At 57.6% G+C, this 15,172-nt stretch overlaps 1 protein-coding gene across 8 annotated transcripts in view; it reads right to left on the bottom strand.

Annotated features, from left to right (window-relative positions):
- Positions 1 to 3,168: 3,168 nt before the first annotated feature.
- BCAS3 (BCAS3 microtubule associated cell migration factor) overlaps positions 3,169 to 15,172 on the bottom strand; it is a 704,563-nt gene continuing 692,559 nt past the window's right edge. For 2 of the 8 annotated variants that reach the window (XM_017950665.3, XM_017950672.3), the window contains 2 exons: positions 7,322 to 7,412; positions 3,169 to 4,020 (listed from right to left, as the gene is read on the bottom strand). In XM_017950665.3, the coding sequence (XP_017806154.1) occupies positions 3,984 to 4,020; positions 7,322 to 7,412 (128 nt within the window). In that variant the 3' untranslated portion in view covers positions 3,169 to 3,983. The remainder of the gene's footprint in view (positions 4,021 to 7,321; positions 7,413 to 15,172) is intronic. The other 6 variants (XM_017950670.3, XM_017950667.3, XM_017950664.3 and 3 more) reach the window with 4 other exon arrangements.

Genomic DNA, 15,172 nt, shown 5'->3' with positions numbered 1-15,172 from the left:
GTGAACCTTCGTGCGTTGGATGTGCATGGAGGCGAGATCATGGTTATGGGTGTCTGGGATCACGGGAGCGTGAACGGGGCGATCGACTGAGTGGCTTGAGAGACGGGGTAGAGCGCAGGAAGGACACCCTAGGACAGGCCCACCTGCGACAGAGGGGCGGGGCTTGCCGGCGCGCTCACAGGCTCTGGGTTCGCGTTCGGAGACGCTTTCGCTGGGAGCGGGTCGGGATTTCCTGGAGCAGCGTGGTTAAGGCGTGCCACAATCCGGGCTCCCGTTGTGCCGCCTCCGCCCTCCCCATCCCTGCTAAGGGGCACCTGGCCTGGCTGTCAACTTCCCCCGGAACCATGGGTTTGCCTTGTGGATCCGCAGCTTCCTCTCTGCCTGCTTCCGCTCTGTCGCGCCCCGGGGAAGGGCATGCTGCTCTCTCCCCTCTACTCCCTCCTTTACACATGAGGACCCTGAACCCCAGAGGTGCAGTCATGTACCCAAGGCCACGTACCTGCCGGTGGCAGAGCTGGGATGGGACCCTGGGACCTTAGAGAGAGCAAGTCCAAACCCACTCCTAAGAAGCTGGTGCTGCTGAGCTGCCTACCCCTGCTCCTACAGCAAGGTGATCCTGAGATGCCAGGGCTGCCACCCTCCCCTGGGCTCTTGCTCTGAATTCGAGACATACAGGATGCACTGTCCCTTTGCCTCTAGAGCCTCCAGTTCTAGGTCTGCAGTGAGGGGGCTGCCTTCCAACTACACAGGGGCAAGGGAGCAGCTGCAAATTCAGTCAGCCCGGGCAGGAAGCCTGATGGAGTCCGCATGGGGGTCAGCAGGGTCAGCGTCCTGGATGGGATAGGGGCACAGGACAAGGAGGTCAGCTCAGATTTGGGTCCCTCTAAGGGAACTGGCCAGTTTGTTAAGCAGCCAGGTGCAGACAGGGATCAGCTCACTAGGCGTGTGACTTTGTGACCTTGGGCAAGGCCCTGCCCTTCTCTGGGGCTCAGGCTTGCTTGTCATCTGCAAAAAATGAGGATCGAACAGAACTCTCAGGTACTTTCTAGTTTCATGAGTCCCTAAATTGTGAAAATAAAAAATTATCACTGAGAAACCATATCCACTTCCAGACTGGTGGCTGCCTGGCCTGGCCTCTGCTCGTTTACAGAGGGGCTGGCCCTGGTGTTGGAGCTTGTGTGCTTGAATTGGCCTCAGGCCTCCGGGCCTTTTCTCATCCCAGACAGTACTCTCACTCCTTCAGTTGTCACGCTGGCTCCCACCAGCCTCTTTCCAGATCATGAAGATATTTTTCCTTCATCAAATTGGAAGTCCGTAGTAAAAGCTGCCTGTTGACCAGGTAGTGCTGAGAGGATCGGGAGGTCACATGGATTCCTAAAGGTCCCCTGATCCAGCCACAGTTTGATTCATGGTCTGATGCCCTCCCAGGTGATGCCACCATGAGGTCTGCTGGGGCTGGGGGAGAGTCCCAGATTGCCCTGGATGTTATCTGTAGAGGATAGGAAGCGGCTGCTCTGGGGCCAGTGGCCAGTGAGGTCCCCCACCCTGGGGCCCAGCTCTCACTTCCAGCTGATTACAGGCTATGGCAGGCTTCATAACCTCCCCAATTAGCCGGAGGCCAGGCCCAGGGCCTTTCTGATAACCTGAGCTCCAGTGGCAGCCGCTGTGGGGCCAGCTTATCTGGTCTCTCTTATCCTCACCCTTCCCCCACATACTCAAAGAGTTGCCCTGGCTTCAAGCAGATGAATAACCAGATTGTCCTGCAAGCTCAGCCGGCAAGTCCAGCCCTACACCCACCACTTTCCCTGCCTGGGGGAGGCCACAGCTGTTTTGCCCCGCTGGAGGGGAAGGGCCAGGCCAGGGAGGACTCCTGACTCTGTAAGCTGCCAGCCAGTTCCCTGAATGGCTGAGAGAGCCCCTGGCAGCAAGGTCTCTGCCACATTCATGTGTCCTGGGGTGGTTTCAGAGGGGCTCATGCTTCCTAGGGCAGCTGAAGCCATCCCTAGGAAGACAGGCCATGGGCAGCATGCACAGGTAGCCTGGTAGCACGCTCCTCCTCATCCCCATGACTGAAACATGGCTGTAGCTGGGGGTAGGGGCAGTGCCAGGCCCATTAATAATTCAGCAAGATGGGGAAAAGCTGCAGCTCCTCCAGCACCCCCTACTGTTGGGGCCAGGCTAGTGTTCCTGGCATGCCTCAGTCTGGCATGTGACTTCTTCCCTGCAGGTGCCCAGGCAGGAGGGACTGGCTTATGCCACCCCATGCAGGATCATCTTTTTAGCTTACAGAGCCTAGTATGATTCAACAACCCTCCACCTCTGCCCTCAACATGCCCAACTGATCTGGTGAAGGGTACTGAAGACGAAGGCCTCTCAGGCACCATGGATGGGATGGGTGTGTGTGAGGCGGGCAGAGTCCCCAGGAGCTGCCCCAGCTCTGGCTGGACAGTTGCATGGGAAGGCCTGTTTGTGAACTCAACTTTTCTATGGCTGTTCCATTAAACTTCACCCAAACCACACCTGGCTCTGTGGGTTTCCTTCCATTCTCCAAGGCCTCCCTGGGGTCTCTGGGAAGTGTGGGCCAGGGAAAGGGACAAAGGACTAGCATTCGTCTCCTTCCTGCTCAATGCACCATTTGTTCTCCCTGTTCTTGTTTCCTTGTTGCCACTGACTTTAGGTCCAGAAGTGGTGGTGGTGGGGCAGGGGGACAAAATCAGGAACTTGTCATCTGAAGGTTCCAGCCAGGTTTCATGAGATACCCACCTTCACCTGACCACCCTTCCATCTTCTGAGTTTAAAAAGAGAAGCAATTACAAGGTACCCCCCAGGTAAGGCTTTGCCAGACTCTCCCCCCGACAACAACCCACCAGCACATGGCAAGCCCTGATCCCCAGGGAGGAGGGTCCAACCCTGTGGCACCCCAAGAACTCACTACCTCTGGTAACAGGCAAGATGCTTAGAGAATGGACTTAAATCAAGATGCTTGGAGAATGGGCTTAAATCAGGCCCCATCCAAATTCCAGGACAAAAGTTCTTCCTATTCCAACCCTCCACTGACTCCTTCTGCCCCCAAGCTGCACATGAAAGGGGGTGTTGGGATCCTGGGCACTCAGGCCAAAGGACTCTGCTCAGCGTTTGGAGAGGACCCTGACCCCAGCAACTCAGGGATAGACACCAATTGCAGCGTGATTTATTGGACAAGACGTGCACTTTTTGACAGGGCCTCAGTAACCACGGTTTCCTTCACTGATCAGTACAGGACCAGGGTAAAGGGGCTTAAAGATAAGAAAGACAAACTCTTCCCATGAACAGATGGGGAAAGAAAGGAGGAAGAAGAGGCGTCTCCTCCCTTCCTCCTTCCCTAGTACTCTGGGCCTCTGTTCACCCTGTGCTGGAGTGGGGCTGACCAGGGGAAGCTGGGGGCAGCGTGTCACAGACAGACGTGAGCTGAGGCTGTGACTATCCACTCAGGGTCAAGATGGCCAGGTGGACCATCAACTCTGTCCCCACTCAGGCCCCCAGATCTGGTCACTGTTCCAGGCCCCCCTCCCCGCCCCACCGTGGGTATGGTTAAAAAATACAAAAGCGGATCCAATGCAGGATGTCATATGCAAACATACACAGGGACCGAGCTTCTGCAGTCTCTCCTGGCCACAGCCTCCACCGACAGGTGTGGCAGAGGGCAGGTGCGCCGAGGTGCTTGGAGAAGGGTCTCTTCTCCATCCAGGTAGGACGGGTGGCTGCTGTCACTAAGCTTGGGGAAGGTGGTTGATGAAGGAGGAGCAGAAACTGGAGGGTAGGACCAGAGCGGGGCTTCTCCCCTCCTCCGGCAGGGGAGGGGGCTGGCCAGTCAGAAGCAGATTGCTGGTACCTACGGGAAGCCAGTCGGGAAGAGGCTGAGGGGCTGGCTCTCATTGGTGGGCAGCGGAGATCGGTAGCCATCAAAGTTTCTTGGTATGCTGCCACTGGTGGAGCCTGAGCTGTTACTCAGAGTCTCGATGCTTCCCTCTCGCTGAAGTTCTGCAAGACACAGGAGAGGGCCAGGCCTGGTTAGAGTTGGGCCTGGGGAGTGGGGGCACCATCTGGGCCAGGCTGCCTGCCTTGAGGCACCATTCTGGGTTCACTTGTGTCCTTCCACAGGCGGATCCCCACTGCTCCCTGGATGGGCAGGGAGCAGCTCAGGTCACAGGAAGGCTCAGCCAGGGGAGGGAAAGCCCCCTGGCTGGCAGACTCCGGTGTGAGAGCACGGTCTCCCTATTGCGGGAAGCCCTTTAGGCCCAAAGCACGGCCACCCTGACAATGGGTGTGGAGGACACAGCTCTTCACGAGGCCTGTACCCGCACCTGCACACACTCATGCTCAGCCAGCATGCCCCCAACTCCACAGTGCCTCCTGTCCTGGCTCTACAGGGGAGGCAGGTGGGGAGAAGCCAGGACACCAGAGGGCCTGCAGCGCCCCTGCCTGATCTGTCCCCACCTCTCTCCTACCCTGCCTGTGCCTGGAGCTTCTGCCTGGCTTTGCCACTCACTCGTTCACTCATGCTCACCCACACAGTCCGCCTGATGGCCAGGTCTTGGCTCATCTTTGGCACCTCCTGGCAAGTGTCCTGTTTCCCTGGGAGAGGATGCCTGGTTTAAGCGGGGCCTTCTCCAGTGAAGAGAGGGCCCCTGTTTGCCTGAGGTGCCTCCTTTCTCCTTTCCTCTTGGGCCCCAAGTCTCCTGGATGCCCCTCAGCATCAACCTGAAGGGCAGGCAGGGAGTCCTGCCCTCCTCCTCCTCTGCCTCCTTGGCCCTGCACATCCATATTGGCCCTGTACGCCATCTCAGATGTGGCAGCTTGACCCATCTCATTCAGCTATGGGCCCCTCAACTGTCCTACCATCTCTGGACCCAAGTCAGGTCCTGGGGTAGGTGGATTGGGAACGGAATTCCCTGCTTGCTGAGTGTAAGGAAGAACCAATGACTTCTTGGCTTTCTGAAGGTGGCCAGTTCCGATTCCCTTTCAGGCTCCCCCGGGGCTCTGACGTGGGCACAGACATACTGCGCAGTCTCTGGTGTCTGCCCCAAGCCAAGATATGTAGACCTGCAACCTTCTCCAAGGAACGCCTGCCTGTGACTGAGGGGGTCTGGCCTGTCCACCCAGGAGTGCAGGACTTCAAAGCAGTCATTTGAAAGAGCAAGATGTGCACAAACGTTGCACTCATCTGGTCTGGCTTGAGACCTTGGTCTTCAGCCTGCAACCGCTCCCAGGCCTCCTGCCACCACACGCGCAGTACAGCTGGCTCTGGTTAGGGAATGAAGGGGTCATGGCCTTCACTCCTGGGCCGGCCAGCACCAGCCAGCCAGGAACGAGCCACTGACCCCCACTCTCTGCAGGCCTGCAGCGGCCACAGAGTGGAGTGGGGAGGAGGCAGGCACCTGGGCCTTGTCGGGGGAGGGGCCCTTGGGATCCATCAGCCGCGTCTGTGGCCTGGGTCTCGGTGGGGCAGTTCACTGGGACACCAGGGCCTCTTGGCAAATTGGGGAAAGTAGGGGGATGGGACTGTGGACAGGGGCCAAGGGCCTGACTATGGTCCCTGACCTCCAAGGGACATTGGCTGCCTGGGAAAGTCAAGAGCTATCTGGATACGGATAGAAAACAAGGCAGGTAGGATCTTTTTTTCCTGCTCCTTCTTCAGTATCACCGTAATTTGGGGTGACAGGCCATCGTGCTATGAGATGGAGAGGGTGGTAAAGCCAAGAGTAGACCCTGGGGATTCTACGTGGAAGCTCCAGATTCCAAGAGCCCCCTCTGTTGTCTTCTTTCCCCACAAGCAAGCCGAGTTGTGGGCGATCTCTGAGGTACCACCGCCCTCATGCGCGGCCGGCCCGGCACTAGGGGGCGCTGACAGCAGGGCCAGGCGGGCGGGAGAAGAGCACCGGCAGGAGCAAGAAAAGCAGGGGCTTCCTTAGGATCGGGCTGCCAGGTCTAAGGAAGAAGGCCCCCGAGGAAGAAGCAGGCAGGGCCACCAGGATGGGGAAGGCTGGCCCCTTTTTACAGCTCAGGGACAGCTTCAACAGCCTTGATGCAAAATGCCTCTATGTCCACACTGCCAAGGAAGCCAGGAAACGGGAGCCCAGGCCCAGGCATGGCACCCCCACCGTCCCCTGGCATAGGCCCCCAGCAAATACCCCAGCAGCTTCGGTGGTCCCACCAATCAGTCTTCATGGACGCACCCCAGCCCATCACACCACAGTGCAGGGAAAGCCGCCCGGGGGCTTACAAGATGAATGTGCTGTTCTTGGGGGCCAGGGACTGCCCGAGTGCCTTGTTCGAACTTTCCCTTTGTCAGTTAGGCCTGGGTAAGATGGATGGGGGCAGCGTTCCTCCCTCGTCCCTGCATCCCAGGGTAACCAAGGCTCTGCTGAACTTCTCCCTCCTCTACCTCTGCCCTGGCTAAGCCTGCACTGTGCGCCTCGGTCTCCTGACTCCAGGTCACCCGCCCTGTGCCAAAGCCAGAGTGGGCTGTCTACAGCACGGCCCTCATCTTGCTTTTCCTCTGCGTAAAAGCCTTCAACCACTCCTAACAGTTCCCAGGGCAAGCTCTGAACTCCCCAGCACTATGAAATGGCCTTCCCATGACCTGCTGCCAACCCCTCACTAGTGGTACCCGTTATTATGTCTGAGACATGAAAGTGATGAAGCTGTGTGGTGTTTGGACCCATCCAGGTGGTTCTAGGCCTCTGGGCCTGTGCTCATGTAAATTGCTCTAAAAAGCCCTACACTGGCTCCCTGGGCCCCAGAACACCTACTCATCTTCCAAAGCTTAGCACCAGTATCCACTCCTCTGTGAGCCCGTCCTGCCCCCTCACAGAGCCTGCCAGACCCCACCCTGCACTATGCTGACTCCTAGCCCAGGCCCCCTCACCCTCCCATGTGTCTCCTCATCTAGAGGAGACCCCCTCAGGGGGGTTCTGTGCCTTATCTCTGTATCCCTAGTGGCCTGGAAAATCATGGGTGCCCTAAACATTTCTAGCATGAATGAATGAATGAATGAATGAATGAATGAATGAATGAATGAATAAAAGATGTGGTAAGGGGAGGTGGGGGCCCATTCTTCAACACAGACTAACAGTGAAAGAAACGGTGGCTTGCTGGCCCCAGGGCAGCTTTGTGGGCGCTTTTCTCCATGCCTCCTCTCAGACCCCTTCTGTTCCTCCCCCTGCAGGCAGGGGTGTGTGTGGGAAGTGGAGGGGAGGAAGGCTGCTCAGATTCCCCACTCCAAGTCATCCCGGCCGCCCAGCCCTAGGAGCAAGCGGCAAACGGAAATGTGTGGCCTTACCTTCCTCCATCCCGAACGCATGCTTTGTTACTGTTGGGTTGCTCACGGACGCTGGGCTGTTGGCATTGTTTTTTTTTTCCTTTTTTTTTCCCTTTTGAAAAGAAAAGCATTGAGGAATCTTTTTGGAAAAGATATGGACAACGATTGAGAAGTACACTGATCTCTGCAAGCAGGTGGAGAGGTGTCAGGAGGTGCGGGGGCACACTGTGAGGAGGGGAGCTTGCAGTCAAGGAGGACAGTGACATGCATGTGTAGGGGCTGGGGACCAGTCGGTCTTGGAGGTCGCAGAGATGGATCTGCTGTGACAGAGGGGGCCAAGACTCTGTTCAGTGTGGGGGAGGGGGAGAGGAGTCACAGGTTCAGCATGAGGAACAGTTTTAGGAAGGGGGAGGGGTGGGGACCTACGGCCCATGCAGTGCCAGATGGGGTCCCATGCGGGTGGGTTGCCGGAAGAGGACAGGGAGATAGACTGCAGTTTTTAGGGGCGCCCTTGGACCTTCTGACTCAGTGGCCCAACTCCTGGCTGCTGCCCTCCTCCCCCACTCCCAAGACCCCCAGGTCTGGGCAGCTGTCCTGTGGCTGAGGTGGACCTGTGGGGGAAGTCCATGAGGAACTTGCCAGGGCCCGGAAGGGAGTGCTGGGGGCTCTGTGGCAGGAAATAAGGAAAGTGTCCCCAGCCACCTCCCCACTTAGAGGTGTGGAGATTCTGGTCAGTGAGAAAAGCTCTAAAAGAGCTTGTTCTCCAGGCCCCGAAGTAGGGCAGGAGAGGAGGAGTGGCTCTCAGGCAAGCAGCTAGACCCAGTCACCTCATTGTGACCTTGCATTCTCCAGGGATGTGGTTTCCCTGGGCGGTGGGAGCTATATACCCACGCTGCAGAGAGCAAAACCAAGGAAAAGGAAGCAGCCACTAGCCCTGGTTCTTCATCCCCTTCCCCCATCCCCCAAGAAAGAATGGGTGCTGGTGTGGGCCACAGGGTGCTGGCAGCTCCGGCATCACTAAGACCGGCTCCCATGCCCATGCTGGAGAGCCATTCCTGTTGGCTCATATTGGAAATGCGCTTGTTACCCGCAGCTGCCCCTCTATGCCTTGGGCCAGGATAGACAGGCCCCAGGGGTAGGGGGATGATGAATGAGTAGCACCTGAAGGAAAGGTGCCTCTGCTCTCGTGAAACAAGTGAAGGATGAGACAGCTCGATCCTTGGCACTACTGTTCTCAGGGTGAAAAAAAAAAAAAAGCAAGCTGGATCCACACGCTGCCCCACTCCATATGGAGCCCATCCAAACTCAGAGGTGTCAGAGGGGGCGGAGAGAGGGGGCTGGCCTTTTTAGAGAGAAGCAACCCTGGTCACCTGGGAGCGTGTGCCCAGGGAGATGGCATGGGCTGGGGTCGCTCTCTGTGAGGAGGCAAGGGCACAGCTGCCCACACCTCACCCTACTCCTGAGCTGGGTCATGCAGCATGGCTCCTGCCCCCCCGCCCACAGTGCAGTGTTGTGGTCCCTTTGCCAGGCTGTGAGTTGGTGGGCAGCAGACTCCCCGGGAGGGGTGAAATGCGAAGGGCACAGGGCCTGTGTGAGATGCAGGGAAAGTTGGGGAGGCCAAACCAGGGCGCCCAGCAGCAGGTCGGAGGTGAAGTCAGGCAGGGTGCAGTGGCTCACACCTGTAATCCCACACTTTGGGAAGCCAAGGCAAGGGGATCACTTGAAGCCAAGAGTTCAAGATCATCTTGGGCAACACAGCAAAACCGTGTCCAAAAATTAAAAGATTAGCCAGGCGTGGTAGCATGTGCCTGTAGTCCCAGCTACTCGGGAGGCAGGAAGATCCCTTGAGCCCAGGTGCTCAGGCTGCAGTGGGCTATGGTTGTGCCACTACACTCCAGCCTGGCATCTCAAAAAACAAAACAAAACAAAAGAGTGAGGAAGTCCTGCTGCGGGCTTGGTGTCCTCTGGATCTCTTCCAAGCTGGACGTCTGGCCAATCAAAGGCCCTGAGAAAAGCTCCTCTGGCTTCTGGAAGCAGGGGCATTGAGCCCTAGTCCAGGGACCTGAGTGGGGCCAGGGAGGGCAGTGCTCTGCATGTGTTTAGGAAGAGGCTGCCTGGGGCCCCTGGTTCAGCCTTGGGCAGCTCTGGCACTTCTGCCACCACAAAAGGAGCAGCGTCCACGGCTCTGTACATGAGCATTGATGCTGCCCACTGAAGGGACTGGCAGAGCACTGTGACTGAGCCCTGGCTGCATTTCTCCACCCACGCTGCCTGGTGGGAGTAGGATGAGACCTTAGGGTCCAGTCTGACCCTGCACCCACAGCTCTGCCTGCTTCCAGCAGTGAGCGGGAGGATGAGGATGTTTCCCCCAGCCAGTCCATCCCCACAACTCGGAGAACCCGAGAAGGCAGAGGGGCAGTGTCTGCCCAGCTTGGTGGAGGCGTTTAGGGAAGTGGTTAAGAGCACAGCCCCCGGCCACTTGCTACCTGGGAGACTTTAGGAAAGCTACTCGAATCGTTGTGCCTCAGGTTCCCGAACATGAGGTTAACAATGTCTGTGTCATGGCCTGGTTCTAAGAATGAAATTAAATAATGCATGTAGAGTGCATCACAAAGTGCTTAACGCTTCCAGTCAGCAAATGTGAGTTACTATTATTGCTGCAATCGGATTAGTCATTGTGATGATCCACAGGACTACAGGGTCCCTCTCCAGCCTCCCTCCCCAGCAGGTGTCTCTGCCATCCAGGTCCTCATCAGCTTGGCTTCCACTGGAGTTTGGGAAGGATTCTTTCTTTTTAATCAAGAAATGGCCCAGGGAGGAAGATGGCAGATATGTGTTTACAGCTTTTCATTTCCCTCCTCGTCTCTTTGCAAATACCCTCTTCCAAGATGGAAAATAAATTTCCAACCCTGTTGACATGCATCGATTTTTCCCTTCTGCATCCACCTCTCAGCTCTCCCACATCAGCAAGGACTGTGGTTAAGACCCTTGCTGGGGCTGGGCTTGCTGGTGGCCCAGGGGAGCGGATGGCTTCGCGGCACACAGCAGCCAGCCGAGCTGCCCGCGCTTGCCCAGTGCCTGGCTTTGAGGAGGTTTGCAACCAACAGCTTCAGTCCCCTTCTGCCTGGGGGTTCCTGAATGGGGAGTGAGGTACATAGTTGGGGAGGACCTCTCATTAGGAGGTCAGGCATTTTCTGCATTTTCCCTTGATGGGACATGTGAAGAGGAGACCAGTGGGTCACGTGACTGCTCTAAGTTCAGTAAATGGACCACATGGGGTCTGCCCCAAGGATCAACTTGGTCAGCAAGGGGCCTGCACACAGGGCCGTTATGTCCTGCAAACAGGACTGGCTATGCAAAATGAGGCTTGGAGAGAGAGAGGCTGAGTGGAGGGAAGACTTGACCAACTTGTGTGGGGCTGAGCAGGGCTGGCAGCTTCCTGGTGCTGGCGCTGGCACCTGGAGAGGTGGTGGCCCAGGCAGACATGGCTCGGGGCTGTTTGTCTTACACCAGTCCTGTGCCTGAAAACAACTGCTGTCTCTTCCAGAGGGTGGCTGAGGAGGCGGGGGCCTGCTCTGTACGACAGAGAAGGAGTTGGCTGAGATTGGCTCTAAACCCCTGACAGCCTTGTCAGAGACCACACTCTGGGATGGAGCCAGCCGCAGCCCCCAGGGCACTTTTTAGGAGGTGAAAAGTGCAGCAGTTAAAGGCAGCCCTGCTTCCCACTGCACTCAGTGTACCCACCTCCCAGGCTTCCTGGCTCCCCTGCGCTTTCCCTCTTCCCCACCACCCGCCCTGCCAGGCTTCACCCAGCAGTGTGGGGCTCCCCTCCCCACCAGGTTCCTCCCTAAGGCTTCAGAGCTCACAGGCTGCCAGGCTGCCATGCCCACAGACCAGGAGTCCTCTTTGCCCACCAGCAGTGAGCGCTTGGGAGGATGGGGGGCTGGGCTAGCAGGGACTGAGAAGGGAGTCCCCTTTCTCCTCTGGCAGGGGTTTCTGTTCCCTTCCCAGGCATGCTGGAGGAAGGAAGGAGGGCAGCTTCTGGAAGCTGAGGATGAAAAGACTCCTCTGCTTCTGCTAACAGGAACCCTGGCTTGGGCTGCAGGCACCAGGGAGCAGGTGAGAGGCAGGGCTCACTCTGGCCTGCTGTTATCTCGGGGGCTTCATGCCTAAGTTTGAGCACAGACCGCCTGGCCCAGGCACCTCATGCACTGGTGCCTTCCCCGCAACACAGCCTGGGCTCCTGAGAGCTCCTGCCTGAGTGCTGGGGCCTGGGGGCCGGCATGGCCTCCTTCCTGGCTGGAGTCTCTTTCCACACACAGGCTCCCAGGAACATGCTTTCTCTCCTCCTTGCCCAGCTTTTGTTTCTGACCCCTCAGGTAGTGAGATCCAGAATGCTGTCAGAATGAAGCAGGACCGCATGGCGTATCCTGCACCCAGCCCTCACCAGCTCCAAACACTGAAGGGAAATCTCTGGTGCTTTTGACTCAGGATGCCTGGAACTGCTGCCCTTGGCCACTGGGGCCAGGCACAGGTGCTTTAAAGCCGCAGCAGGGTTTGCTGGGAGACCTGAGGATGAGAGACCTCAGATGCCGCCAGACATCCACCGCCCCAGAAGGTGAAAGTCATGACCAACACCTAGCTAGGGTGAGGGCTGAGGACACTGCAAGTCAGGTAGGCAGCGGGCCCTCTCTGTGCCTGAGCTTCCACCCGAGCAACCAGGGAGGGCACGGGCATGTCACCTTCCCCCAGCCATTCCCCTTCCCTCCAGGACCCACAGAGGAAAGCTTCTCAGGCCCCCGGAAGCCCCGTTCATGAGAGCAAGCCATTGCGGCCTTAATGCCATGAGCGGGGCTGAGAGACAGGTTAGAGCCCCAGACACCTGCGGGTGCCAGCTGGGACAGGGGCAGATGCCGGGAGAGATGTGTATTGCAATGCTGGGGAAGGGAGAATGAAGGTGGGAAAGGTTGGGGAGGAGAGAGCCCTGAGGACTGAGGAGGACTTGGAAGGGGCCTGTCCCTTACTGCAGCCACGCCTCTCCTGTATAGCTGACGGTGCCTGTGTGTGTCGTGGGGAGGGCACTGGAGTTCCAGGCAGAGCTTCCAGCCCGGCGCGGGTTCTCCTTTGCAGCCTTTGAACGACTAAAGAGTGGTGGCATGGGCAGGTCTGAGCCACAGGGTGTGCTGGCCTGGTGGGGACTGGGGCCATTTCCCCCAAGAAGGCTGCCACACCTCACTCCCAGTAAAGCCACCTTACCCACGCCTCCCCAGGTCTTGGCTTGAAAGGAGAAGATCACCCACCCAGACCACCTCGACTGCACCCCACATCCGGGGACCCTCTCAGTGCCTACTACGTTAGTGAAACCTGAAACCCTGACCAAGGCAGAGTACATGCGGTCACCACATGCTATACAAGGGGACAGAAAAGGCTGCGCTGACCCAGCTCCTATGTCCCTAGTTTGGATGTGTCTGAGGACTGGCCGGAGCCATGCTGAGGATCGGCCAGATGTGGGAGAAGCCCTGCCCTGCCGCTCCCTGTGGACGGCCGGGGGAGGAGGAGGACTGTGCTAAGAGGCTGAGACTTCGCTCTGGCCTCAGTTCTGTCACAGATGTGCCAAATGACCTGAGCGAGTCACTTCACTTCTCATCTGCATCAGCATCTGTGGCACAGGAGGGGAGGGTCTGCTCTAGTGACCTCACTGGGCGTGTATGGCTCTAATGAGAAAAGCATGTGGGGGGCTTTAAGAAGCAGAACCCGCACTGGACACGCACGCGAGACCTCTGGGTAAAAAAATAAGCTTTGCTGCCTCTGCTGTCTCTAGCAGGCGGAGGGCCCCCCAGGAGGGGGGTTGAAATATCCCTCCTAGCTCCAGCTCCTCGGTGCCAACCTGGGGGCAGAGCCTTGGCCGATGCCATTTAGGGTGGACTCAGTGCTGAGGGGCATGGCAGGCGGGCTTGGGATGGAGAACGCCCATCCAGGTGCTGCCACACCACCGCTCTGTGTGGATGCCAATGAGGGGCCTGGAGGAGTCTCAGGCACCGGCACACAGGCCTGCTCTGCCTGGCTATGAAGAGGGGACAGGGCTTGGAGACTGGTCCTTGGCACTAGGTGCTGGCAGCTGGCCTTGACCTGTCTGTTTCCTGAAGTCCAGCCCTGAAGCTTGGAAGACCCACCCTAGTTCCTGGGAAGGGGTCTCCCCGCGCTACCCTCCAGCGTGACGAGATAGCACTGAGCCCTGCAGACCACAGGACAGCGGCTGTCCTTTGAGAGCTGCTGGCCGGCAGGCCAGAGCCACATCTGCTTCTCATTCCAATGTCCAAATGTAATTAAATTCCCTACGACGCAGCGGAAGAGTTTGGTAAGATGTGGCTTTCCCCTTTTCCATCAAGGTTAAGAAATCACAGTCTCTCATTCCACAGGCAGACGGGTGTTCCTCCCTGCCACTGGTCCATCCTATTCTGCAAAGGCAAAGGCCTGTGCCCTTATCTGTTTTCTAGAGTTTATGGGGCTGGGGCCAGCATGGGATACACGGATCTCCCCCACCCCCGTGTTCCATTTACCCACCTGAGAGGATTAACAGCTGAGGTCAAAGCTGCGGGCTTGCAGCCGAGCAAGACAGTGTGCTGGGGGTTCATCGGGGGTGGGGGTGGGGGTGGGGAGTTAGTGCCCTGACTCCTTCTGAAAGGGTCTCCCCGACCCGAGGAGACAGCACTGTGCCCAGGCTCACCTCAGTGACACACCAGTGTCCTTCCACTGCTGGGATGTGGTGCTGTCATAATACCCTGCTGAGGGGACCCCTGCTTGCTTCGTAGCTCCTCACAGCAGGAAGTGCTTGAGGGTTACGATTCTGGAGTCTTTGGGACAAGGAGCTCTCGGTACCTGGGCCTGGTCCTACAGCCCAGGACAGGGTGAGGCCCTTCCCCCCTCTTACTTCTCACCTTGAGGCCCTGGGCTTGCTGCAAGGAGGCGCCCCCTCCCTGTCCCCTCCCTGTACACGAAGGAGGAGAGGTATGAGAGATGGTGGAAGAATCTGTCTAATAGACAAGGCCCTGAGTGGTGCCTGGCCCTCTCCAGGAATCTCCAGGACCTCCATGTCTCACAGGACTGTTTGCCACTTCCGGCCTGGAAGGGCTCTGGACAGCTGAAGGGATAGCAGGGTCCAAGGTGCAGTCCTCTGTGAGAGGGGGTGTCCTGTTTCAGGCTTCAGTGCCTCTGCCCCTCGGCCTCCTGCCCAGCACTTCCCCATATCCAAATCCAGGCAGAATGGTCCCTAGAGGGCTGCTTTTCCCCACTTCCCTTCCCACTGAAGGATCTTCTGTTCATGGCACTTATGACTTTCATGGTAATGGTTCCATTCTCCTTCCCCTATGCCAATTTTTCTAATCATTGTGGTACAGGCTTTCTGAGAGTTCCTTCCTTCCTTCCTTCCCTTTCCTTCCTTTCCTTCCCTTTCCTTCGCTTTCCCTTCCCTTTCCTTCCTTTCCTTCCTTTCCTTCCTTTCCTTCCTTTCCTTCCTTTCCTTCCTTCTTCCCTTCCTTCCTTCCTTCCTCCTCCTCCTTCTTTTTTTTTTTGAGACAGGGTCCTACTCTTTCACACAGGCTGGAGTGCAGTGGTGTGATCTCAGCTTACTGCAACCTCCTTCTGGGTTCAAACAATTCTCCTGGCCGGGCACCGTGGCTCACGCCTGTAATCTCAACACTTTGGGAGGCCGAGGCAGGTGTATCACCTGAGGTCAGGAGTTCGAGACCAGCCTGACCAACACGGTGAAACCCCATCTCTACAAAAAATGCAAAAAATTAGCCGGGCGTGGTGGCAGGTGACTGTAATCTCAGCTAATGGGGAGGCTGAGGCAGGAGAATCCCTTGAACCTAG

The sequence above is a fragment of the Papio anubis genome, chromosome 17, assembly GCF_008728515.1.
Source record: "Papio anubis isolate 15944 chromosome 17, Panubis1.0, whole genome shotgun sequence".
Lineage (NCBI taxonomy): Eukaryota > Metazoa > Chordata > Mammalia > Primates > Cercopithecidae > Papio > Papio anubis.
Note: the sequence above shows the minus strand (reverse complement) of the source record. Positions and strands in the feature narration are given on the sequence as shown.